The sequence below is a fragment of the Pithys albifrons genome, chromosome 4, assembly GCF_047495875.1.
Source record: "Pithys albifrons albifrons isolate INPA30051 chromosome 4, PitAlb_v1, whole genome shotgun sequence".
Taxonomy (NCBI): domain Eukaryota; kingdom Metazoa; phylum Chordata; class Aves; order Passeriformes; family Thamnophilidae; genus Pithys; species Pithys albifrons.
The window spans coordinates 18,538,963-18,563,401 of NC_092461.1; the positions used below are offsets into that span (position 1 = coordinate 18,538,963).

Genomic DNA, 24,439 nt, shown 5'->3' on the forward strand with positions numbered 1-24,439 from the left:
TCATGTGATTTTTGGACATCTCTAATGAGAAAATACAGTTAAATTAGTAGGAATGTTTCCTGAAAATTAATGTAAGTCCTCATACATCCGAGTGCACGTCTGACAAGTATTACATTTTCCCTGTGGTCAAATTATTCCATTACTGTCTACTACAAGATTTCTTGCTTAATCCTCTGAAGCATATGATCCCAGTCACTGTGAGATTGGGTTTCTGAGCTATGTGGCCATTGCTGTGATCGAGTAAGACGTTTTGTCGGAAAGTATTAACCTCTGATGCTTTGTGATCTAATTATTGCTGAAAGGTGACATTTCAGAAGACTACTTTAATTAGAAAAACACTTTAGTCAGCTAAATATTCAATGTTGTGAACAATTTTAAAATTATGACCTTGACAGAAGACTACTGTGAAACTATATAAGAAAAATGAAAATAGGCTGGAAATTGATTTTACAGTGAACAAATAGGGGCATTTTTCTTACTTTGTTGGGGAAAGTTATTTTTAATTTAAGCATTTTTTAACTCTTAAATTTTTAATTCTTTTCATTTTAAGGGGTTTTTTTTAAAGTATCTTGATACTGGCTTCATCATATTCTCCATGTAGCATGTTGAGTAAAAGGTGAAGATTAATAACTCTATACTCAAAATTATTCCAAGTGGAAATTTAATGGAAGTAAGAGGTGGAAGAAAAGTCATCATTAACTATAACTGTGAGCTTGCCTGGTGGGAGAGGGAGGACATTTGAAATTCCTTTTGAAGATCAACTTTCTAGTAGATTTCACTTTCTAGTGAAACTATAAACACCAAATTCTCATAATTAGCACAGTAATGGGAAGTGTTGAAACCCTTCACCCAATATGTCTTTTTTCAGTTTAAAAACACAGTTGAAATCCAGTGTGTGTTTTGAAAGACACCTTTTTATGCGGCCTGATTAGTTAGTTTAGATAGAAAAACAACAGAGGAACATGTCTGTACTTGTGTGTTCTGGAGAATTTTCTAAGGTATTTTGCAGATTTGGAGTAGCAACAATTGAGATGCTGATGCTTATCATCATGTGGAAAAGGGGCAGAGTAAGCCATACAAACCAGAACAGGGCTGCAGCACTGCACAGGCCAGCTGACACTGAGAGAGGCACTACCCAGATTTCTCCAGCAAATACAGAAGAGTTCATGGGATTGTAGATCATCAAGGACATCAGTGAGAACAGGAAGTACAGGTGTCTACCATTAATATATGAATGCAAACATCCCAGTTTCATTGGGAAGTCAGGTGTTAGCCAAGTATGTGAATCAGAGAATGTGACACAGCTAATGTGGCTAAATCTGATTCTACTGTAAAGTATCATGAGAAATCCTAATCTTCCTTTTCACTTCTGTTTCCCTGTCTATTCTGACTAGTCATCACTCACCATGTCCTCTGCAATGAAAAACCCTTTGTCTTTCCAGCATCCTTTGTAAAGATAGGAGAGACTTATGTTTGCATTTACTGGGCTGACTCTCAGTAGTTCTTCATGCTTTCTTCTCTTGAGTCACTCATCTTCACAAGGCTCATCCCATAGGGTCCAGAGCAGTGCAGAACCTGCCTATGCCTTCTTGTCCTGTACACACCTCCTGCATGACCCAGAGCACTTGTGCATGCCTCACAGTCCAGTTGTGTGCGGCTGTGAAACATGAAGCATGCCTAGGACTGAAGATTAGCAGCAGCTTAAAATACTACAACAATTTGAAAGCTGTAAATTCCTACTTGGCCTACTAAGTAAATGTGTGGGCACTATGGAACTCAGATTTCTTTTATTCAGAACTTTTCTGCTATTTTAAGTGACATTTCATTCTGAACTTTCCCTTTTGCCCAATTTGGACTTTTTCCATGTTCTGTGTTTATGTTTGAGAAGGCATCCCTGAAGCCTCCATTCATTTATCTGTGTTTTATTTCTAGATCCTGTAGTTCAATTCTTGCTTGAATTGGGTAAAATCCCAGTTTAGGAGAACATTGGAGGGTCAGTAGCATTTAGGTTGCTGTGCTGTATGCTCAGATAGAGTATATTCCTAAACAACACGGCTTTGCACAATGTCCTGAACACAGCCAGTCAGTGAAAAATGTTCTTCTCTTTGATTTTAGTGGAAGCTGTGGGGTCTTTGAAGGTTAGAGGGTGTATCTGAGTGATCCCAAAGACCTTTTACTTCAAGAACAAGTTAATGAAAATGTTATTGCTTAGTGAATTAAGATATTTTTCCAGCCAGCGAAGCTAGAAAGATGCCATTATAAATACTTTTGACTTTCTGAATTTTTATTTGTCAGGTACCTGTTTGTATTACAGCTCCGGCAAGACATTCTTTCAGGGAAGTAAGTACCTTTTCACTCTCGCAGCTGTAACTTAAAGAATTAATAATAGTTAACTTCTTAGTGATTTAAAATTTTACTTTAACTCTGTGGTCTTTTTAGTTCTTCATAGTATTCATGCACAGATTATGAACATTATTTACAGTTCCATATGCATTTTTTCTTCAGAATACAGACATAAAGGACTTTGTGTGTATCATGACCATATTATTGACAAATGGAATAGGTAAAGATTTTGATGGTTTGAGCAGGTGATGTAAATGTGTAAAGAGAGGAAAGATTGTCCTGATTTTTATGGCTTTAAAATGTAACATGTACTTGCTGTATTTTTGCAGTGTGGTAGGTCAAATAGAGGAGGAAGAAGTTGAAGTTCAACACTTCCTGTTCAGGTCAACTCTGCAAAAATATACCTGCTTTTTCTTTTTTTTTTTTTTTTTTTTAATTATAGGAACAAAAATGTCTCAAAACCATATGTTCTGCAATAGTGTTGAAGTAAAAATGGTTCTCTAGTCAATTTAATGTTGTATCTATTAGTTCAACCTTGGTTTATGATGAAGCATAGCATGTATTTAATGGTAATTAAAATGTACCAACTTAGGAAATAATCATACACAAGTAAAAATTAATTGTAGATGTTTCATATCATTGATAGTTTGTGGAAGTTAATGTTTCTATTTCTTGTATAAGGCTACTTTTTAGCTTTATTGCCAGAGGAATTCACAAGAGACATGATTGTTACAGTTTGGGTTTTTTTGTTTTTAAGACTGAAATGCCCGTATGAAACTGCTGTTGAACTAGCAGCTCTGTGTCTTCAAGGTATGCAATCTTTTGCAAATGGTTTGTCTTAATATATTAAAACACTCACCTACTGGTTTCTTTTTTCTTTGCTACTAATGCTTTCTCGCTGATCATATATAAATGTCCTTCCTTTTCCTGAGGAGAAGAATTTGAGAGAGATATTTTCTTTATTTGCCTCCATTCATAAGTTCTGAACTATAGTAGCCAACATCAGCACGCTTGCTAAGGGGAAGGAGTGTCTGAGACATGGCTAGACAAACATTTTGTGGAAACCAAGGGGTAACCGGGAAAGAAGGACCCCAAGTAGTTCCCCACTGAGGGAGAAGCTGTGGTGTGTGCACAGTGCTATCCCTTCAGCCTGAAGAGCCAGCTGGCCCTTCAGCATGCACTTTGTAGTAGGTGGGTCCCTGTGAAATTGGGCTTCCTGCTGCCTGGACAGTGCCTGGGAGAGGAAGCCTCCAGTGTATAACACTGGAGATGGTTACAGGGCAGGAGGTGGAAGGTATTGGAGGTGAGAGAATTACACAGAAAGGTAAAAACTAAGATTACTTATGTGTCAGGGGCAAGGGTTACAAGATTGTTATAGAATTCTGGGACACTGGGTTTCATTAGTTTATTGTAGGAAAATGTATTTTTTTATTTGTCACAAACATGTTAATACAAATACTCATTCCAGGTTGGGCAGTTTGTTTTGCAAATGGGAAGGAAACTCGTGTAATGAAGCTCAAATCAAATTCACTTTTTTTTTTAAAGAAACTACAGTGGGATGGACCATTCTAAGCATCTCAGCAGCAACATGAGTTGAGATGAAAAATTCTTTTCTGTTTTGCTGGTGGTTGGGCCATTGGTATATGGAGTGTTTAGGTAGAGTCTCTTAGTTTAATACAGCAGTAGAGATAACGCCGTGATTTTAGATTGACTAGACAGGCAAAGCTGGGAATTCAGTTTCAAACAGCAACAGGTGTAAATCTTAAAGCAGTGAGTTATTTTGCTGCACCAGTCTGGCTCAGCTGTGATTGTTACATGTGCAAAGAACAGCTGCAGGCAAACTCCATTTGTCTTTTTGAGGTGGAGGAGATAGGGAGCCCATGGTGATTTGTTGCTTCCATTTTCATGGATAAAAACACTGGTAGCCTCACCCCTGGTCTAATCAAGGAGAATCAAGCAAACAGTAATAGGTTGATGCCTCCACATTGTGGGTAGTAACTGACACCTCTGATTACTGTGTAAAAGTCATGCAATAGCTGTTCATCATGTTCATGATGTCTCCAGCTAGGTACCAAACTAACACTCCTTGACACTGTGGGAACATGCTTGGATACTTTTTTGCTGTCTTTTTTTCACTTTCAGTTTTCCACCATTTTGACATTATCACAATAAGTTTCTCCAAAATTGTTTCATTATTGCAATTCTTTCTGCTGACATATGTGATAATTAGTATTTTTGATGTAAATTTTGCTACATTTTATTGACATGGGAAACTTATCAAGCAGAAAAGTATAAAGGAACATTAATTATTCCCTCCGCAGCAGGTTGCATTTACTCTGTAAAATCCAGTCCTGCTCCTTAGTGTGGCTTTCCTAAGAGTGAAGAAAAAGCTATAAATGGCTATTTAGGCATTAATATTCTAAGCCCTCTGAAAGAAAAGCCTTTTCACAGGTCTGCTTTAAACTCCATACTTTTTTTTTTGTAATTAAAAAAAAAGAATACAGTTGTTCTGTTACAGTAATTCCTTGTTTCAAATAAGAGTTTCCAAACTTGTTTTTTTGTATAAATCATCTTTCAAGCATAAAATGTTGGTTTGTTGCCAGTCCCGTGAAAGAAATTCTGTAGCAAATAACATTGGGTTGCGGTATGGGGTAACTTGTGAAGTAGATATGTAATGGTATTCTTCACTCAGAGATTATCTATAGAATGGTTGTCATCAAACTTGAATTGTCACTGTTACAATAAGTTTTTAACTACCTAGTTACTGCTGAGTGTCTTTAGTGTCTAATCAGGGTACACTTTGGAAACTGCTAATTCAACTGAAATGGAAAGCATTTTCTCAGATGTCCAGTTTTCAGTTCTAGTCATAAGACATCTTTGTGGGATACTACAAACTTTTTTCCTTTTGTTTAAAAGAACCAATAATATATCTACAAGTAAATGTATTTCTGCAGTTTTGAAAAAACTTTCTTGGGAACTTCCTTTCAAAAAATGTCCTCCAGTTTATGCGATTATTTGTTGAAGAACACATATAATGTATAAAACGCGTTATGTGACACCTGCCCTACCTCTCTGTCCGTCCCTCCCATCCCTGCAAGAAAAAAAAAAAAAGACAAAAAAGGGGCATGCCAAAGCATGATACTTTGTCATAAAACCACAAATGAAAAGATGAGTCCTCTGCTGTGCCCTTCTCTTGAAAACTACTAGTGTTGCTGAGCCATTCAAGGAATGTAATTCCGCAGTAGTGACAGCATCCTAATATGAAGCCCAAGACTACCCTGTGCAGGCAGCTGGCAAGACTTACTCTGAAGAGCTATTTGTTAGAGATCAAAAGGATTACATAGTTTCTTCACCTGGAAGTGAATAAACAGTAAGTGCAGCTATTGGGAAACAAGGGTGATACTTTTTTCCTGCTTAATACTACTGCCTCAGCTTCTCTGTGTATCTTTTGTCCTTCAAGCTCATGATTCTTCTCATCCTTACATGTCCCATTTACAGCACAGTCAGCCTTCGTTCCCTGCCCCCTCAGTTAACTAGTAGAGAAATCTCCTGTGTTTTTGTACATGGTTGTTAACACATCAAAATTCAGATTAGTTTTTTTTTCATTTAAGTCCTCTTTGTTAATGTCTTTGCTGTGGCTCCCTTTCATATATTGGAGACTGGACTGTCAGTAATTCTTAGCAATATCTCTGTTAAATAGGCTCCCAACTTTGATAGAACAGCCATGGAGCTGAGATATTTATTAAAGACACATAGATAAAAGTGCTGTACCTCAAGATGGAAGATTACTCTTGAGAGGAAAAAAATGTGTGTGAGGCAGTAATCATAAATAAAGTTCAATGAAGTCAATTTATTTAATATCCTCAGGACTGCTAAATATTTGAGCAAAGCTCCAGTTCTCATAACTACCTAGTAGGTGGTATCAGCCAACAGATTGCATTTGCTATGTAACTTCCTATATACTACTGGATCCTGCTAGATATTTTTGAAATCTGAGTGTGAATTAAATTTTTGAAAGTGTTAAGTGTAGAAGTGCCCTAAAGCAATGAAACTGTTTTCTTCAGGGGGTTTAGTTTCCCTCTGTGTCTTAATTTAGTTTTTATTTTGGTAGTAATACCAAAATACAACTACTACTACTACTAAAATACCACTACTATTGGTAGTAATAGTAGTAAAGAGCTAGGAAACAATGACTAACAAAGGCCTGGTTGGGAATCACATCGTATATCAGGTGACACATGATACTGCTGAACAATGTATTTTTCACTGGCATTTGCCACACAGTCCCAAGGCAGTGGTGCTGCAGCCTCTTTGTACAGCTGAGAGGCTCCAGGAGCAACGTGTGTCACAGACACAAGGCAGTTAAGGACATCAGACACTGAAATGTTCAGCACTTGCATCTCCTGCTGAGCTCAGTGGAGCTGGCAAGTCTTCTGCTCCTAGAAAAGAAAATACTGAGGCCTAAGAGCATAAGTAGAAAGTGACAACTCAATTATGTTAATGTTTTGGCATCTCTTTTCTTAAAAATTATTTAATCTGAATATTACACCACCACTGTGGCTTGAAAAAACACAAAACTTTATCACTGGTTTCACGAGACTAGGTACTCCTGTCATGTTTTGACATGAACAGTAACATAACAAAGCATTCAACAAAATGGGAAGTGTTTTGGAATGAAAAGTATGCAATGTGAGTAGTGCCTTGCTGATTGTTTTTAATAGAAACTTTATTTTCTTTAAATGCTTTAACATCCACAGAAGCAGCTTCAGTTAAGCTGGTTCATTTATAAGAATCCTGAATGTCAGAATTCTGTACCATAACCTTACACTGCTCCCACAAAAGCATTTTTCTGACTTCTGCTGTAAAATCTGGTTTGACTTTACGGGAGCCAGGAATGGGAGGATGGGGTGTTTACTTAAAGCATTGGTACAAGTGCATTCTTCTACAACATATATAGAAACTTCAGAGTATCCTTGTCTTTGTAGAGATAATGAAATTAAATGTTTCTGGTCATCCCAAGATCTTTATATTTTTAACTTCTCAATTGATTGATTTCAGCTGAGCTGGGAGAGTGTGAACACCCTGAGCACACACCAGAGCTCGTGTCTGAATTCAGGTTTGCACCAAACCAGACCGAAGCAATGGAATTTGACATTTTTCAGAAATGGAAAGAGTGCAGGTAGAGTACCTGTGTGGGAGTGGGGTTTAGCAATAGGTTTTCTTCTCTTCCAAGGTCAAATCCCTTCAACAGATATGAAGTGGTGATTACGTTTGTCAGTTGAGAAGTTTTGTAAAAAGGCTTTGAGCTCTCTCCTCTAGGAAGAGCAAGTGGTAATTTAGGGAAGGTTGGTGGGGTGAGTTTTAATGTTTTTATTAGTTTTTCTTTATGCTGTTTTGTAATAATTTAAGGAGTCAGATGTTTTTCCTGTTTATGTTGGAAATAAATCTCCTCTTTCTCTCCTTCCTTCACACAAGCAAACATAAAGTTTTTTGTTCAGGGTGGTAGCAAACTCACTTTCCTGTCTTTTGTTAATAAATATGACACGTTTCGATGATGAACTTTCATCCATATTGGCAATTTTAGACCTTTTTCTGGTTTTGCCCCTCTGATTTATTTTCATTTGGAGGGGAGAGGGTAAAAACATAAGCTAAGCTTGAAATGCCATTTATTGTCATTAAGATTAAGGACCCAAAGAAAAGTGTTAGGGGAATGAATTTTAAAGCATTTAAAGTGGACAATAATTTTTTTACCATGAAGTATAAATTTTGTGTTCGTAGGGGAAAGAGCCCAGCGCAGGCTGAATTGTGCTACTTGAACAAAGCTAAATGGCTAGAAATGTATGGTGTAGATATGCATGTAGTCAAGGTAAGATCCATGTGTTATTTTATCAGTGTGGGATCCCTGCCCTGTTATGGGTCAGTCCTTAAGGGATGTTCATGTTATGGCAGATGCTGCCTGCTCTTAAACACGGGTGGGCTGAGGTGTGGGCTCCCCTGGCTACAGTGTTGGTGCAGATACCTCTCCCTGTGCCTCAGAGCCAGCTGGGGCAGCACATGGGCTCCTCCCACACAGGGCACCCCACAGCATCCTGGTGCTGAATGATACATGGCAGTTTGCACCCCATGCAGGTGCATGTGCTTCTGTTCTGTGATGCTAAAAAGCACGCAAAGCTTATTGTTTATTCAAGACTTATGGATCTGGTGATAGTACTGTAGTAAGATTTACACTTCTAATGGCATATTGATTATTTATTCTCTACTTGCTTGCAGGGAAGAGATGGTTGTGAATATGCTCTTGGACTGACACCAACAGGCATATTGATCTTTGAAGGAGCCAACAAAATAGGCTTATTCTTTTGGTAATCTGTTTTGTGTTCTATTCCTTTCTATTAAAATGATGAAATCTTTCTCCTTTACATAATGAGATCTTGACTGTATTTTGTAATTTAGTTTGAATCAGCCAGGTTTAAAATCTGAAGGTGAAATCTGCAGGTAGATTGGCCTGGTTAGAAGTGCCTCTCAAATGTGAAATAGTTGTTGAAATAAAATTCTTTTAATATTCTTTTAATCTTATTCTTTTTACTTCTTATGTTTAGGCCTAAAATCACAAAAATGGACTTTAAAAAGAGCAAACTAACGCTTGTGGTTGTAGAAGATGATGAACAGGTAACTTTTTTCCCTTACTTGGGCCTGATCCAACAAAGTGTGTGCTCAGGCTGGTAAGACACAAGGGAGGCACAGCACACTGTTGGCCCAGGCTGTATTTTTCCTACTAAGGACAACAACTAATATCATGCATGCCAACTTCCAAAGCTTCTGTTTCTGCATTTAGGGCAGAGAGCAAGAGCACACATTTGTTTTCCGGTTAGACAGTGCCAAAACGTGCAAACACTTGTGGAAGTGTGCAGTGGAGCACCATGCTTTCTTCAGATTGCGAGCCCCAGCAAATAGTAAATCTAGTAGATCCGACTTCATAAGGCTGGGATCACGCTTCAGATTCAGGTATTTAGAGAAGTAATAGCAATATATTTATGTTTATAAAAGGAGCAGATACGGCACCCAGCAAAAGACAGTAGTTTACTTTGTTTGTTTCTGTATCTTAAGTGGGCGAACAGAATATCAGGCAACACATGGGACAAGGTTACGCAGAACTAGTACGTTTGAAAGAAGGCCCAGCAAACGATATCCTTCTCGAAGGCATTCAACTTTTAAGGGTAAGTGTTTTTACAGGTGTTCACTGTTTCTCATGGACAGTGGGAGGAAAAAAGGGTAATAACAAGCACATATGCTTTCCAGAGGCTAGAATTCCCTCCCTGCTTCTTTCCTTAGCATGTGTAAGGAGTTTTCTTTAATGGAAGTGCAAATTTATTAGATTTGTGAGGTGCTGTTATGTGATACATGAGAGTCAACTATATAGTGTGGGTGATTTTGTAAGTGGAAGAATGGATTTTTTAAATTTTATTATTACAATAACAGGATCTGTCAAACCTGCAGGTCATACCTGCTATCTCAGTGCTTCTGTTCTTATGTCTGTGAGATAGAAGGAGAATAGAGAAAGTGTAGCTTATCCTCAGTTGCGTTCTCTGTGCATTGCAGCCAGTCAGAACTTCTGTCATACTCAGGTCATCTCCCTCCAGAGGGCTCAATAGCATATTTGTTAAGTTAATGCAAAAACTCCCTTCAGATTATTGTCTTTCATGCATATTTTGGGCATTAAGACCTGTACCTAGCTGCAGCCCACAAGGGTTGGACTCTGTCCTAGCTCAGTCTCTTTGAGACTTCTGCAGTGTCTCACTAACTTTGTTACCCAGTTTCTGCATTCATTAGAAATTTGGATTTTCATCTGTATCACTGAGCACCTTTTCAGTCCTCTTGAAAAATAAGCTGTTTGTTATGAAAAGGAGACAATACATCCCAGTTACTCAGCTACCTTCTTCACTGTTCTTTCCAGCCTGTCTGAAGCACAAGCCAAGACTGTGTTGCTCACGATTTTCAGTGCCTTTTCAGAGTCCCAGCTCTTTTGGCTGCCATTTTCCCCTGTAATAAGATACAAGCCTTTAGCATCTTTGTGAATACCGTGGTTTCTATAAGATAATAAAAATTTCTGGAAGGGGTAGCTTCTGATTTCCAAGGGGTTCAATGGTGCTGACATAGTGTTCTGGTTGTGGAGAACATACTCTGCCAAAAGTCCTTTTGTGACATTTGGAAGAATATGCTTGTCTGCTCTCGTCTCTGAAGGGCTTTGATTATTGCAGGACAAGAGGAAGGTTTGTGTCTGCCTCATACTTTAGGATCTTGCATAGGAATGCTAGAAAGCACAGGGCTGCACTTGCAATTCCAACACTTTTGTTCAAATATGAGGATTCACTTAAGCCATAGTGCACCCCAATCACAAGAGCTGCAAAATGACTGATATTTCACTTGTCTTAAGGTTTTATGTTTGTTTTTTTTAAGCAAACAATCCTGTGAAAGCAGCACAACTGTGGTAAGTGACTGCCAAAGTTCTCTTCACCTCTCAGTTGCTGTTGTCAGGCTAAAAAGATTCTGAAGATGATCTCTGCATTAGGATTTGTAGAAACAAATTCTCTGGTGTGGGATGAATTGCTTTGGCATCTCTCATTATGCAGCACCAGATTCTTTTGGGGGACTGCCTGTGAGACTCTTAAATGCTTCCATTATTTAATCTGTTTCTTTTAACTTTTATGTTTGGGATCAATCTAAAGTAAAATGTATTTCCTTTTTTCTTGCTGCTATTACGTTAGCTTAACAAGCATTATTTGTTCCTGCTTTTAAATGTAAAGTGAAGAAAATAATTTTTTACCCCTCTTTCACACACTAACTGCTGCGGTGTGTATCTTGAATAAAATATTTATGTCCTAAAGAACATGAATTTTACCTTTTTTGTAATACTTCCCTGAAGATTAGACCCCTGAACTATAAAAAGTTATGGCATAGATGTACTGTTTACATAAAAGCTAATTTTCTTCTCCCTTAGTGCTAAAAATACTCCTGACCTTCATAACTACCAGGTAAGAGCATAACAAATGTAGAGGAAATGTTGTCTTTTTCATGTTTAGTGGTATATATTTTGCTCTTTTTAATTCGTACAGCTGTTTTGCTCCCCTTTCCTTACTCTGGAGTGACATTTTCTGAGTTAGTTCAGAAATAGCATCACATTCAGGTTAAGAGGAAAGTGGTGGGACTCCTCTCTGTCTTTCCCCATGTTCTTGGATGCTCTGCAAGCTGAGTACACTCCATTTGCCACCCTCTTTCCCTTTCCTTTTTGTGAAGGTTAAAACCTTTAGGACTGTGAATACGATGGGCCCCAGGAGACTGCTCTGTGAGCAAGTTTTTTCTAGAGAAGCCTCTCACAGTGGATGATTGGGTACAATTTTGAATTTCCAATTATGTTCCTCATATGGAGAGGGAGTTCCTTGCTGGTCAAATGTTTCTTGGATTTTTATATACACTTCAGGGAAAACCTTACCTGGTTTTCATCTGTGTTACTGGCAGTCAGTGGTACTGAAAAAGAAAGCTGTGCTTTCTTCCAAGCTGTGTATGTGCACAGGAACTTAGTCTTAACACTGTTTATTAAAGACCTCACTAGTGATTTTGTTTCAAGTTTCTTCTCGAGATCTCAAGGATATGACAGGCAAATTCTGTCAGCAAGGATAGATGACCTTCTGAAGACTGCTGTTATTACAGTAACCTTTCTTACTCTCCACCTTTGATTAAAGTTGACATTTTTTTGATGTGCTTTCTACGAGAAGCACTACATGTGCCAGGTGGTCTGTCAAACAGACAAGTAAATTTCTTTCCATTTTCCCATGAGTTGTCCTAATGAGCAAGCTTATCACCAAGAGGCTTCATGTAAGTGCTTGATGACATAGGAGAAGGCCTGGTGAATGTAGGGTTTCTAGGGCTCACCAAGAGCATGTTATTCATGGCTCCAGGAAAAGTAAAAGGTAAAGTTAATAGGGAGGTTTTATATGATTTCATTAACCAGGTTCCATGTTTTCACTTGCAGCCACAGTATCATCCTAATATACATCCCGCTCAGCCACACTGGCATCCACATACACCTGTGAATGTAAGGTAAGCAGTCCTGACTTGGTGAAAAAGATGATTACTTTTTTCTTTCTCTTTATCAGTATGGAGCCTTGGTACTGTATTGGGCCATTCTCTGCACGTGAAAAGCAAACAGAGTTAGAAGTCTGGACTATAAAGACAGCATTAAATAACTTCTGTTCAGGCTTTACTTTGGAATATCCTAATCTCCTTGATAAAATATTTTTCCTGGTTGATTTTTAATTCAGAATTTGAAATACAACTTCACTGTTTGCCTGTAGGGAGTATGTTGGATAGCAAGATGCTTAGTAGCTTCAACAAAACTAGTTGCAAATTAATCAGTACTTATTTGTATTTAATTTCCTGAGACAAAGAAAAACCTCAGTGTAAAGTTAAGTTATGAGTAAACAGATTCTTGCAGTGCAGCACTGTTTTCATCCTTTGCAGAAATATATATGGAACAATAACAAGGAAAAAAATATATGGAAAAATAGCAAGGTCACAGATCAATTTATCAAGCACTTCACAGATAATTAGTGAAATTATAATATTGAGGTTTTGAGAACTATTTCACAAAAATATTCCTGCATGTGCTATTGTGCTATCTTCTTGCATACTTTTTTGTCTTGTAGCTAGTAATGAGAGATGTTGAGCGAAAAGAAATTTTGGAGGAAATTCAGTCCAATTACAACCAGCTTGGTGGAATGCTCAGTGGAGGCGTGCACCTGCTAGTGGATATGCCTGTGCATGTGCACGTGATAAAAATCAGCTGTCCTTTTAGCCTAATAAAAAATAACCTTTTTAGGTGACTCAGTTTTTAGACAAATAATTACTGTTCTTCACTGAAAAATACCAATACCTTCATCTTTGTTCCTACTCATGTAACATATTTTCACACCAGAATAGGTAGACTTGTTTTTATTGTGGGCAGGCTCTGGACATGAGGCTAAGCTTAAAACAAATGAAAAGACAATTTTGTCTGAGAATGCAGAAAAAAGACAAGTATGTTATTAGAAATACTTACTAGGCAGAGAAGCAGACATAGGCGTTGTCATCCCAAAATTCCTAGCACACAGCAGTAAAGCAGATGCTAAAATTCATGCTAGAAACAGAAGACTTGAAGTTGGATAATTAACTTTGCCTATATTTCAGGTTCAGGAGTCTTCCTGATTTTAGGGTTTGCTTGTCCATTTTCTTAGGCATTATTTAAAATGTACCATTTCACATTACGGAAAAGTGGTTGCCAAGACAGTTTAATGATTTTATAAATCCTTTGAGGTTTTGCTGAATTTTTGTGAAGATTTCATCACTTACAACACTAGTCTGTGACATTTTAATACCAAGTAGTTCACTCTGGAGCAGGGTGATAGTGAAATAAGCACAATAATGTATTTTAGTGTGTGTAGCCAACCTTCTCTTTCAGCCTCTCCACTGCCTCGGCAAAGACTAAGGTCAGTGAAGTACGAGCAATGGCTTTTTTTATAGCATGGCTTGTAAAAGTGAAAAAAAACCAAACAAAAAAACTGTACTAAAAGCTCAGTCATGCAAGTTTGGTAGAAAAAGTGCTCAGAATTTTTGTCCCAGTCAAGTAGCAACATTTAAATGTGTAGTTAAAGTGGAAGCTTCAAATTATTCTAACTTGGACTCAAAGAGAAAGAATTAGACATTTAACATCTTGAATAGCTTGGTTTGGAAAAGATTCATCCATTTGACTGTGAACTTGAGATCAAGCTACAGATGCGTAAAATTCTTTCTGCTGGGCATGAAAGTCTAGAATGGGCAGGAGCTGAAATGAAATGACCTATGCAATACGTGCCATATGTGGAGGTGTTGCTGAATTATTTGTTAAGTAGCACGTGGAATTGTGTCTCAGTAAAATTCTTTCAGTGAAATTATTTGTTTGCAGTTAGCTTAGTTTAGATGTCATTATATAACTTTAGAATATCTCCAAAAAAGCTAAAGTCTAACACTTGCCTGTCTTTCTGCTACTATGAAAAACCAATTCCCAGAATCATAGAATGGTTTGGGTTGGACGGGACTTTAAAGATCATATAGTTTCACCCCCCTGCCATTGCAGGGACACCTTTCACTAGACCAGGTGATCCAAAGCCCCATCCAGCCTCACCATGAACACTTCCAGGATTGGGGCATCCACAACTTCTCTGGGCAACCTGTTTCAGTGCCTCACCATGCTCACAGAAAAGAATTTCTTCTGTATAATTGCAGTGTCAATTTTGTAATAGGGCAATCTTAAATACTGTAGTTTTCAATATAGTGTTCAAAATTATTGTTATTTATTCCCTGGTCCCCTGCAATGATTCAGGAGACATTGTAGAAATGGTTGAAGTTAATATCTTTAAGCAGCAATAAGTAATGAATAAATAAGGAAAATAATATTTTCCTTGTAGTAGTTTTGGAAGTTTCAGTACAGTCTCAGAGAAATACCTGTACTAACTGCAGACTAGAAGTGTTCATCTTAAGAAAACAGGCTGCTTCAGTGTAATTAGCTGCACCAGTGCCAAAGGAATGGCAATAATGATGAAAGAACAGTTTTCATTCATAATAGGATTGATTGCCTTTCTTAACTTTTTGGACCTTAAGGGCATACTTTCATGGACTCAACTTTTTGCATGATATGTTTTATTTTACTTGCTTGTTGTACATAGTTTTCCTATAGGCTCCTCTTCTCTCCCCACCATCCCTCTGGGATTCAGGGGTGTTAATGTACTATGCTTGTCTATAACACTGAAAACAGAGAGGGTTTTTAATGATTGAGCACTGACTGAAAGCCTTTTGAAATCACCTAAAAGATTCCCAGTTGCTTCAGTGGGTTCTGCATCGGACCTATGGGTCTGTTACCATTCCTTCCTTTGCTGATACTGCCAGTCATTCCATGTGCATGCTTAGGGCTTGCTGGATGAGCTCATGTTACTGTTTAGCACTCAAAAGTTTACTTCCATTTCTCACTAACCAATAACTGTGCAAATGGTACAGGCCACCCTATCATGATGACAGGCCATATTGGACCCCCCCCCCAAGTGGAGAGGACAGCAATTTACGGTATATCCAGGAACAGAACCAGAAGAATTTAGGAGGAGTCCAAAGCATGGTGTACCAAGATAAACTCATGACGACTCTCTGAAAAACAGCCATCTTCATTTCACCTGCCATCTTAGACGATCATTGCATCCCATGGTCTTTGTCTGTCTGCACTACGTTTAAAGTGTATTGTGCATAAAGTGTGTGTCTTTGTATGTACATCCATCCTTGTTTAGTGTTCACGGACATTCTTGGGAAAAGTGTTTTCCATATCTTTGTCAAAGAAGAAAAAAAAAATCTTGAAAAACCTTTTGTGAATTCTGGTAAGAATTTTCAGTGCCCTGAGACCAGAAATATTTCTGGGGATTTCCCTTATTTTTCAAATCTGTGACCCTCTGCCTGCTGTTGAACATCAGCCATTTGTGCCTTAGTTATTTTTATTATCTTATTTCTTTTGAGTCAGATTAATAGATGAAGTTTGAGAACCTTGATTGTAGTTGACATGCAAATAGGAGAATGGAGGGAGAGAAAAACAGAATTCATACTGGCAATCAAAATGGCTTATGGGCCACCAACAAAGGGAGACTGATGAGGTAATTACAGGTTTGGATTTCATTCCTTTTTAATATTTGTGTTCTGTAGAAAAAATAGAGGTGCTTACCTAATTTTGAAAACAAGTATAGGGAAAGAACACTGTAATGAATTTCATGGAGTATGTGTTTTTCTTTTTTTTTTTTTTTTTTTTTTTACTTACTGATTATATTGAAAGCATTCCCCTAACCATACCTGCTGCTATAAAGGCAAGAATGTTAAAAATGAATCCTTGCTAAAAGGGTGCTGCTGTCATCTTATTTTTAATGTGATTATGGAAGTGAGCTATACAATCATATAAAACTACCTACTGAGTACTTTTCTCCGAGTGGATTCAAAAACACAGCACATAGTACTTTACATGTGAGGATTATCCAGTGAAATAGCTCTATTTTTTTAAAGTTAGACATTTCAAAGTTCAATGTACATTTTACAAACCTAGGACTTTGAATAGGATTGGTGGGTATTTTGATCCCTTGCTGATTTTTTGTTTTGTTTTGTTTAAACTGGAAATCACAGTGCCATCTTCAGTCCTGCATTTGTTTTAATTAGGCCTTACATTTGTGGTCTCTGAAGTTGTTGGAATGAATGAATCTTCATTTGGGATGTTTTTAAAGTGAAGTAGTGTTTAACTTGATTTTGATAAATACACATTTATAAATGGCTGTAGCCAATCTTTTCAGAGCAAATTTGATAGTTTATAACTTTTTGTGAAATATATTTGTTTACAAATTCTATCTTTTAATATTTGTTTTGATCTTTCTTGTATGTGCTAAGTACAAATAAAAAATGTTGATCTTGTTGTTCTGATGATGCTGCATTATTTATTTTTGAAAGATTTTGGAGGGGGATGGGTAGATATCATGTCCTTGTACCTGTTTTGCCCCAGAGTCACTAATGCTGTGGTCGATCAATGTTTTCAGTCTGTAGAGAAGGGGAAAACAATAAAGCTACTGTGCACTGAGATGTGAAAATGCCAGAATTAGCCCAGGGTGTGCATTCAAAGAAGCTGACTTAGGTTTCCCCAGACTAGTCTCCTTCTATTTCAGCAGCATTTTATTTGAGAAAGGAAGAAAGAGAAATTTTGTTGGAACCAGTGGAACAAAAGCCTGGTGTATCTGCTGCTCTGAAAGTGCTCTGAAGGAGGGTTTTTTGAATACTCAAATTAAAGTGGAGCATTGGTGCTTCATGATTTGTACATCTAAATTCATAATACAGTCTCATTCTTGTCATACAACTTCATCAGCTTCTGTATGGTTTGTTGTTAGTATTCCTCCTCCTCATGTGTTACCATCCAAAGTTTGGTTTGTTGCTGAAGGTGCACTGAAAAAGGGATCTATTCCCTGACATTGCAAGAAAAGAGAGCACAAGGCCCTTCACATTGGTGAAGAACAACCTGTGGGACTTGTGTGTTCTGCATTTCATGCATGTCACCTCAAGGGAAGCACTTGTTATTCTGCTTCTCTGGAGAGAGGTATCACACACTCTGCACTCCCCTTTCACTTTTTTGTCTCACGTCCTCCTTGCTGTCTGCAGAAATCTGTGCCTGCCAAGTCACCGAGTGATCAGCTAGGTAAGAAGAGATCAAGTTCTCTGTCCTTCTTTGCTCTAGTCTTAGTTGGCTTCTTGTAGCAAATGAGCTAGGATGTGGTTGGGAAGGGGGAGCATATCTGCCTGTTTCCTCTCTGACCCCAGCCTTGCTCTGACCTGTGCAGATTATGTCACCTGAACAAAGATGGATATGGTTTGTGTCTGCCTGAACAGGGTAGTATAAAAGAGTTGCTTTAAATTTCAATTCACATTGGGTTTTTTTCCCCAAAAATTAGCACACTCGTCACTCACAACATACTGGTTTTAACAAGTAATACAGGCCCTGTGATGCTAGTGTTACAACTTTGTGTTTGAAGCAACACAAAACACTGCAGCTGGAAACCAGATTACATGTGGAGAGGGGAGAGAGAAGAAAGGTGGACAATGTTTGGTTAAGTCAGTTGTTAAGTGTTTTGTTTAAATTATTGGGAAAGCTCTGTCAATATAAATCAATACCACATCTTAAATTCATGCTACTGTAGGAAGCCGCTGGTCGTTTCTAGACACAAACTCAATACAGGGATGTGATATCCTTGGTATGTGAGTGTTTATACAATATGTTGAACTGTTTTAACTAGGAATTCCTCTTGAGAAAATGCTACACAATTTTTACCAAAGAACATGTTACACACTCATTCTAAGTCAACACATTTTAAATGTGTACTAAAATACACAAGGAATTTTTTAAAAAAGAAAAAACGCCTTGTGAATTGCCTGGAGGTATCACCTTCTGAATCCAAATGAAATGTGTTCTCAGGGGTACCCATTGAATTGCATGTGCAAACTTTCTCCACCCTGTTCTGAAGTGTGTTCATTGTGCAAGTCTGAAACCACCTTTTGACAAATCCAGAATACACTTGGAAATTTCTGTAATCTGATTACAGGTAATAAACAGTGTCCTTGCATCAGCTTGGGGGGATGGAGGGCAAGTGTGAGGGTAGGCATCTGAACTCCAGCACGTAATCACTTGTGTTCTTCTACATGCTGGAGAATTAATTGACACATCCAGGCTGAGGATATCATCTGATCATCTCTCTGCACGCCTTCCTCCTGCATTTAATAAAGCTGAAAACCAGTTATTCCCTAACAAGGCTAGGAGAGAGCTTAGCCTACCTCTCCACGCTGTGTATTTCTATTTGCAAGCAGATTACTTTTGCTCTATAATGACTGTCATTCAAAAACCTGTCCCCCAGGAACTGTTGGGAGACTTGAAAAGCTGGTGACAACACATCTGTAACAGGCTGAAATACATCACTCTTCAACCCCAGCCAGGCCCTGGCATGCAAATGACTAAGAGAGAATACAGAATACTGAAATGTGATACTGAAATACAATACTGAAAGTGTTGTCACTTTCAGTATATTCTAGTGTGGGATTTTCGTTTAAACTTTTCAGCTATTTCTTTGTAGCTGATGTGAGTCACAGGCAAAGTGAACAAAAGGATCTGGTTTTATAATGCATTTCTAAAGCTGGCAGTCAGGGGTTTGCACCCCTAAGGAAAAGAACTGAGGAATCCTTCCAGACCCTTTTATCAGTGAAAGCATTTGCAAACTGACCAGAATTGTTTTCTCACAGTGTGGATGGGAACAAAACATGTATTATGGCCTTGCGATGTAAAATGTCATTTGATATTCCTTCTGGATGAGCGTTGCAGATGTCTCTTCAGCCTGCAAAAGAGAGTGTCAGAGCTTGCAAGTAATTTTGAAAATGGAACTTCAGGTGCTGGCAAGGAATGAGCTGGAGAGCAGTGAAGATGGCAGAGGAAAAATGAAACTGAGTATATCACCTACTTCTCAGGCATCAAAGCTGGTGAGATGGAGTTCTCCGAGGGGGAGGAGGAAGACAGTTCAGCACTGCAATCATCTGTTTTCAGAGGAGCAATCGTTTCAGTTTGTGTATCAAGCAGGCAGGCTGCTACTACCTAACTTGTAGGAGAGAAGTCTCTCTGCACATCTATCTAACCTGACACACCAGATCTCTGGGAAGACTGTTGCTGATAAGTGGTTTTCCTCTTACTCTGCCAAGAACCAAGGAAAAGAGACTTGTAGGGGGAACGCTGTCATTGCAGCATTGCTAATGGTAGCCAAAGACACCAGCTGGCATTAGTGGACAAAAATTAGGATGTGTGTTTTTTAAATTGATTTAACTTTTTTAATTATCTCTCTGACTTTGTGTGTTGTGCTTTGAAAAGGAACTGATCCGTCAGGACTCTGGCTTCTTTTTTTTAAGACTGCTAGCTGTGAAACTTCTTTGAGAGCCAGCTTGAGCCAGCACCCTGCACCCTAACCAAATGTGTGCTACATGTGAGGATGGAGATTTTGAACTGTTTCAGAATAAATACTTTGTCCTACAATACGGTCAAACTGCAAATGCTTGGAAACACATAGTGCTCTTATGCTGCTCTCAAGTTTTAATGTCGAAGAGCCTGCAGGAAAATCAGTCCTCCTTGATCAGCAGGCACTGGGCAAATATACAGATACATCTTTTGGACAAAACCAATCCTAGTCAAATTAGATAAGAAAAAAACATGTAAAGAGATGGGCCACACTTTTCTGTCTGCCTCCTGCAGTACATTACAAAGTAATGTGCAATAGTGAAGACCTTATTTGGCTTCCCTCATTTTCCACCTGCTGTTGTACCTTGAAGTGACTGGCCAGTCTCCCTTTCTGAGTGTATGTGCTGTTGCTTCTGTTGCCACTGCATCACAACCCTGCCCCCCCAAAAAACCCCAACCAGCAACCACATAAAAACTTGATTCAGTTGGAGTTCCTGCCTTCATATGAGTAATTTCCAGTAATAAAGCTTCTGCAGACTAAATGCTGCTCTCATGTACTTGCTAATGACTCTTTCATGACTGTATTTTAAAGGAAAACAACTTTTTTTTCACTTGATTTCATGAGTGTTAATCTGAATTTAATTGTAAAGTTCACATGTTAAGCCTCCCTGTGCACTGTCCCCTGCAGATATTACTAGATTGCTACAGAAAACAACAGCATGTCTGTAATAATTTTCACATTGCTTTTAACTTTGCATGTTTTGAGCAGGAAGAAGAGATGGATTTTTTAAAAAAAAATATTTCCCATCCAACTTTCCTAAAGATGATGTGTGGTTTTTTTCTCAGTTAGAATCTTGGCAGACTTTGCACACAGATTGGTGGAGAGAAGTTCCACCAGCCTGATGTCCTAGACCCAGTGTTACTTCTTTGTTTTGTGTTTCTGAAATAAAGGCTTTCTCTTGACTGAGGAATACTCCTTTGACTTGGTGGCACCTTATGTACCACGATCTGTTGCCTGTATCTCTTCAGAAGAAATCTAGTTTGTCTCTAGCAGATGAAGCATTCATGATGAGTGCCATCATACCTTCTGCACACTGAGGAATCTGCCAATTTAAAATTAAGACAAATGTTGAGCTAAGGCTACTGGGGAACCAGTGGAAATGCTCATAGGGTTGTGTTTTCAAATTGCCACCACGTTTACATTTCCACTTTTGAATGTATTGTCTTTTAAGTTTGTAATGTGCTTTTTTGTTGTGTTTTTTTCCATTTTCATCTTGATGTTTCTTTTCCTCTTCCTTTTCCCTTTCCTCTTCATATGACCTTTATCTTTAAACTATCAAACAGCAAAATGTGGAGCTCATCATATCAAAGAGGAAGATGTATAATCCAATACACAAGAACAGATGTTTCATGCAGGAACAGTTTGGAAAACCTGGTTTACCAATGTCTTATGTTGATGGTTATAACAAACATTTTTTTTAACTGAGGGAATGAAAAACATCCTTTACTTTCTGAATCATGAAGAAAATGAAGAAGTAGCCACACCAGTAGTAGCAAGCATACTGATCTAATACAATTGACCTCCAGATAAGAAACTAATTATTCATAAGTTACTTTTTCCCTCCCTAAACCCATAACATTCTATGGTGGAGTTATAATCACAGTGGTTTACCTGCCATTACTGATTTCTGTAATTTTGTGATCCTTAGAGAAGTAGAAATTGAAAACATTGTTACATCCTTAAATTGCATAATTATGTTGTAATGAACTTGTTACCTAAACAGATGACAGGGTAACTGTTTCTTTTCATCTCCAGAGGCCAAAGCCTGGAATATTCAGGGCTTGCTGACAGGCAGCAGGGCCAGCACCACTCTTAGCTCAGTCTTTCTCATCAGTAAGAGTGTAGGAGTCAGACAAGAAGGAAGAGCTCAGGAAAAAAAAAAATGGGTCAGGGAAACAAAAAGCTCAGATAGAGGGTTTAAGATGCAGAGTTTTATAGTGAAATGTGCAATGGGAGGAACTAGAAAATGAAAAGCAATGAAGTCTGCTAAAAACTCTGGGAATGGAGAAAAGGGATGAAAAAGGAAAGGGAGCTTTGAGATTTCAATATCTGTGTCTTCAGCACCTGGGGCTCACGGAAGGCTGATTTGAAGCAAACTTCAAGGAAGTTGAGTGTAAAACTGGATGCTGCTTCTGTATCAAAATTTTGAGCCCAGGAGGGCTTTGTTACCTTTCAGATTCAAGGGTTGTATTTAATGTGTGTCTCTCATTCTCAATTTCTGCATTTAGAAAAGAAAAAATGTGAAAATGGCTTTTAAGATGAAACAGTTTCTTGCTGTAACTCAGATGAGTTGCCCAAGTATTTCAGTGAGAACCTGGCATAGAGATAGGGCAGGTTGCAAGTGTGTAATTAAGAAAGCCCTTGCTGTGCTGAATGATTGATACTGTGTTACTTTTACCTGCTATTGCTTTCTTCTTAGCAGTTAGGTGAAAAATGCTGTCCTGCCTTCATAAGAGCTTTTGCTTGCTGCACACTTTACCTGTTCATTGGCTTTACTGGTAATGTGTTAAAAGGGCAAAAATCTATAACCTAAACTGATGTCATTTGTATGACGATGGAGTCAGATTTGTTTATGCTGGACTTAAAAGTTACAGAAAATTACTGAAAATTCAGAAGACAGCATGTTTTTTTGTAAAGCATTAGCAGTATTCAGAATCTGAGTAATTTAGAAGCATGAAATTTAGACAATTAGATTAATTTCTTTAAAACAAGTTTTTTCCAAGGAATTTCAGCTTTGTAAGGACAGAGACAGAAGGGAGATTCAATAAGATTGGAGTATATTGTTCAGCCAAATCCAGTGGATTGGCTCTAAGCTAAAGTGATGACACCTTTCAAATCTGCTAGATGTGAGGCTGGTGTGATTCCTGATTTTGGAGCCCAGCCTGGGGAGATGCTGAGCATGCATTTCAGGTATGAAAATGCACACAGAGCAGCCACGCCGAGCAGAAGAGGTGAAGAGCAGTGCCTTTACCAGCACCTGCATACACAAACAGCAGCTCACAAATGTGAGTCAGCACAGAGAGCTCCATCCTCTATGTCTACACCCTCACAGAAAACAGGACTACAGTTGAGAAAATTGTCCTAGGCTGTAGTGATTGGAGCTTGACCAGCCAAGCGTACTGACCAGCAGCCTGCTTACATGTGGCTGGTCACTTATCTCACCCTTCTCTTTTTATTCCCTGATGCACATGAATTCTATTTCCTTCCTTTGCCTTCTCTCAGTGACCCCTGCTTTTTCCCTGCATTGCTCCCTGTTTTGCTAAGTCCATACTCAAATTTCCCAAGGCCACCTAGGCAGTTTGGACCTTACATGGAGTTACTGGTAAGGTTTTCTGGGCAATGTTGGCCTTTCAAGGTTGTTCTCACACGAGTCCCTGATATTTCCCTTTGTGATGTTTGGCCATTTCTTATGTAGCCCTTCCATAACTACCTGTGAAATCCAGCAATTCTTCAGGACACACTCTGTAGCATTTGTTAGCTGCTTGCACTTTCATCTTTACTATCCAGCAGCTTCTTCTGTGGCATCCTGTGATTTCTCATGCTCTCCTGTTAGCTAAGCCTCAGGCCTGTGCCTGCTTCTCTCCCTGCATCCTTTGGCAGCACTCTTATACTGAAGACAGTAGAGATGAGACATGGATGTGCTTAGCTCACAGGACATGAGTCATTTAATGGGTTAAGTGGGAAAAGCTGTAGCATGGATAGCAATCCAAAATCAGTTACAGGCTGCCTCTGAGGCCTCAGTTCCTTGCTTGGTTTTGTTCCTATGTTAACCTGAGTTACTTTGCTTGGATTAGCCACCCTGAGTTCTTTTATTTCCTAAGGACAGGCATACATTGTGTGCCACTGTCTGAAAGGGGAAGGCAGCACTGACTTGGGGAAGGATCTCTTCTGTCTTAGAAAATTTTATGTCTGCTTTTCAGAGTTTTTTCATCTACAAGGACATCTGGGACAAAGAAATGTTTTTTGACAGGTGATCAAATATCATTAGCTATTGTTATTGTTAATTAAAACCATTGTAAATGAAGAAAGGCAAGTTTAGTTCCCCAGTGGGCATATTGTGCATGACAGTTTTGCAAGACAGTATTTTTTAATGATCTTTATGTGGGTAAGGTGAAATCTATGAGGACAATGGCTTTATTGAGTCAAGATTTGTTTCTTGATATTTTATTAGAACATGCTTTGCTGCAGGCTTTATTCCTGTGGAAAATTCCAGATTACTCTTGCTTCAAAACTTAGTTCAGCATCTTTTAGTACAGGAAGCTTCTGCATATACTTTTATATCCTACAGAAGAAATCCTCTCTGCTTCATTGTTTCATTCTCATTTCATAAGACATTTTTTCCTCATCACTGTTTTCTCTTTCCTTTCAAAGTTGTTTGGGAGAAGGCTGCTGGCTACCTGCTCTGCTTTCTGAGGTGTCCCTTGGATTGGATGGGGATTGCTGATCACCCCTAGCAGCAAGGGAAGAAATCT

At 38.5% G+C, this 24,439-nt stretch overlaps 1 protein-coding gene across 2 annotated transcripts in view; it reads left to right on the forward strand.

Annotated features, from left to right (window-relative positions):
* The window catches only part of EPB41L4B (erythrocyte membrane protein band 4.1 like 4B), a 167,805-nt gene that overhangs the window by 65,266 nt on the left and 78,100 nt on the right, over window positions 1–24,439 (forward strand). Inside the window, exons 5-16 of one of the 2 annotated variants that reach the window (XM_071553588.1) lie at window positions 2,296–2,340; window positions 3,101–3,153; window positions 7,402–7,522; window positions 8,122–8,209; window positions 8,614–8,702; window positions 8,940–9,009; window positions 9,176–9,345; window positions 9,448–9,557; window positions 10,798–10,828; window positions 11,339–11,372; window positions 12,371–12,438; window positions 15,406–16,852. In XM_071553588.1, the coding sequence (XP_071409689.1) occupies window positions 2,296–2,340; window positions 3,101–3,153; window positions 7,402–7,522; window positions 8,122–8,209; window positions 8,614–8,702; window positions 8,940–9,009; window positions 9,176–9,345; window positions 9,448–9,557; window positions 10,798–10,828; window positions 11,339–11,372; window positions 12,371–12,438; window positions 15,406–15,553 (1,027 nt within the window). In that variant the 3' untranslated portion in view covers window positions 15,554–16,852. Of the gene's footprint in view, window positions 1–2,295; window positions 2,341–3,100; window positions 3,154–7,401; window positions 7,523–8,121; window positions 8,210–8,613; window positions 8,703–8,939; window positions 9,010–9,175; window positions 9,346–9,447; window positions 9,558–10,797; window positions 10,829–11,338; window positions 11,373–12,370; window positions 12,439–15,405; window positions 16,853–24,439 lie in introns of those variants that run through there. The other variant, XM_071553589.1, reaches the window with a different exon arrangement.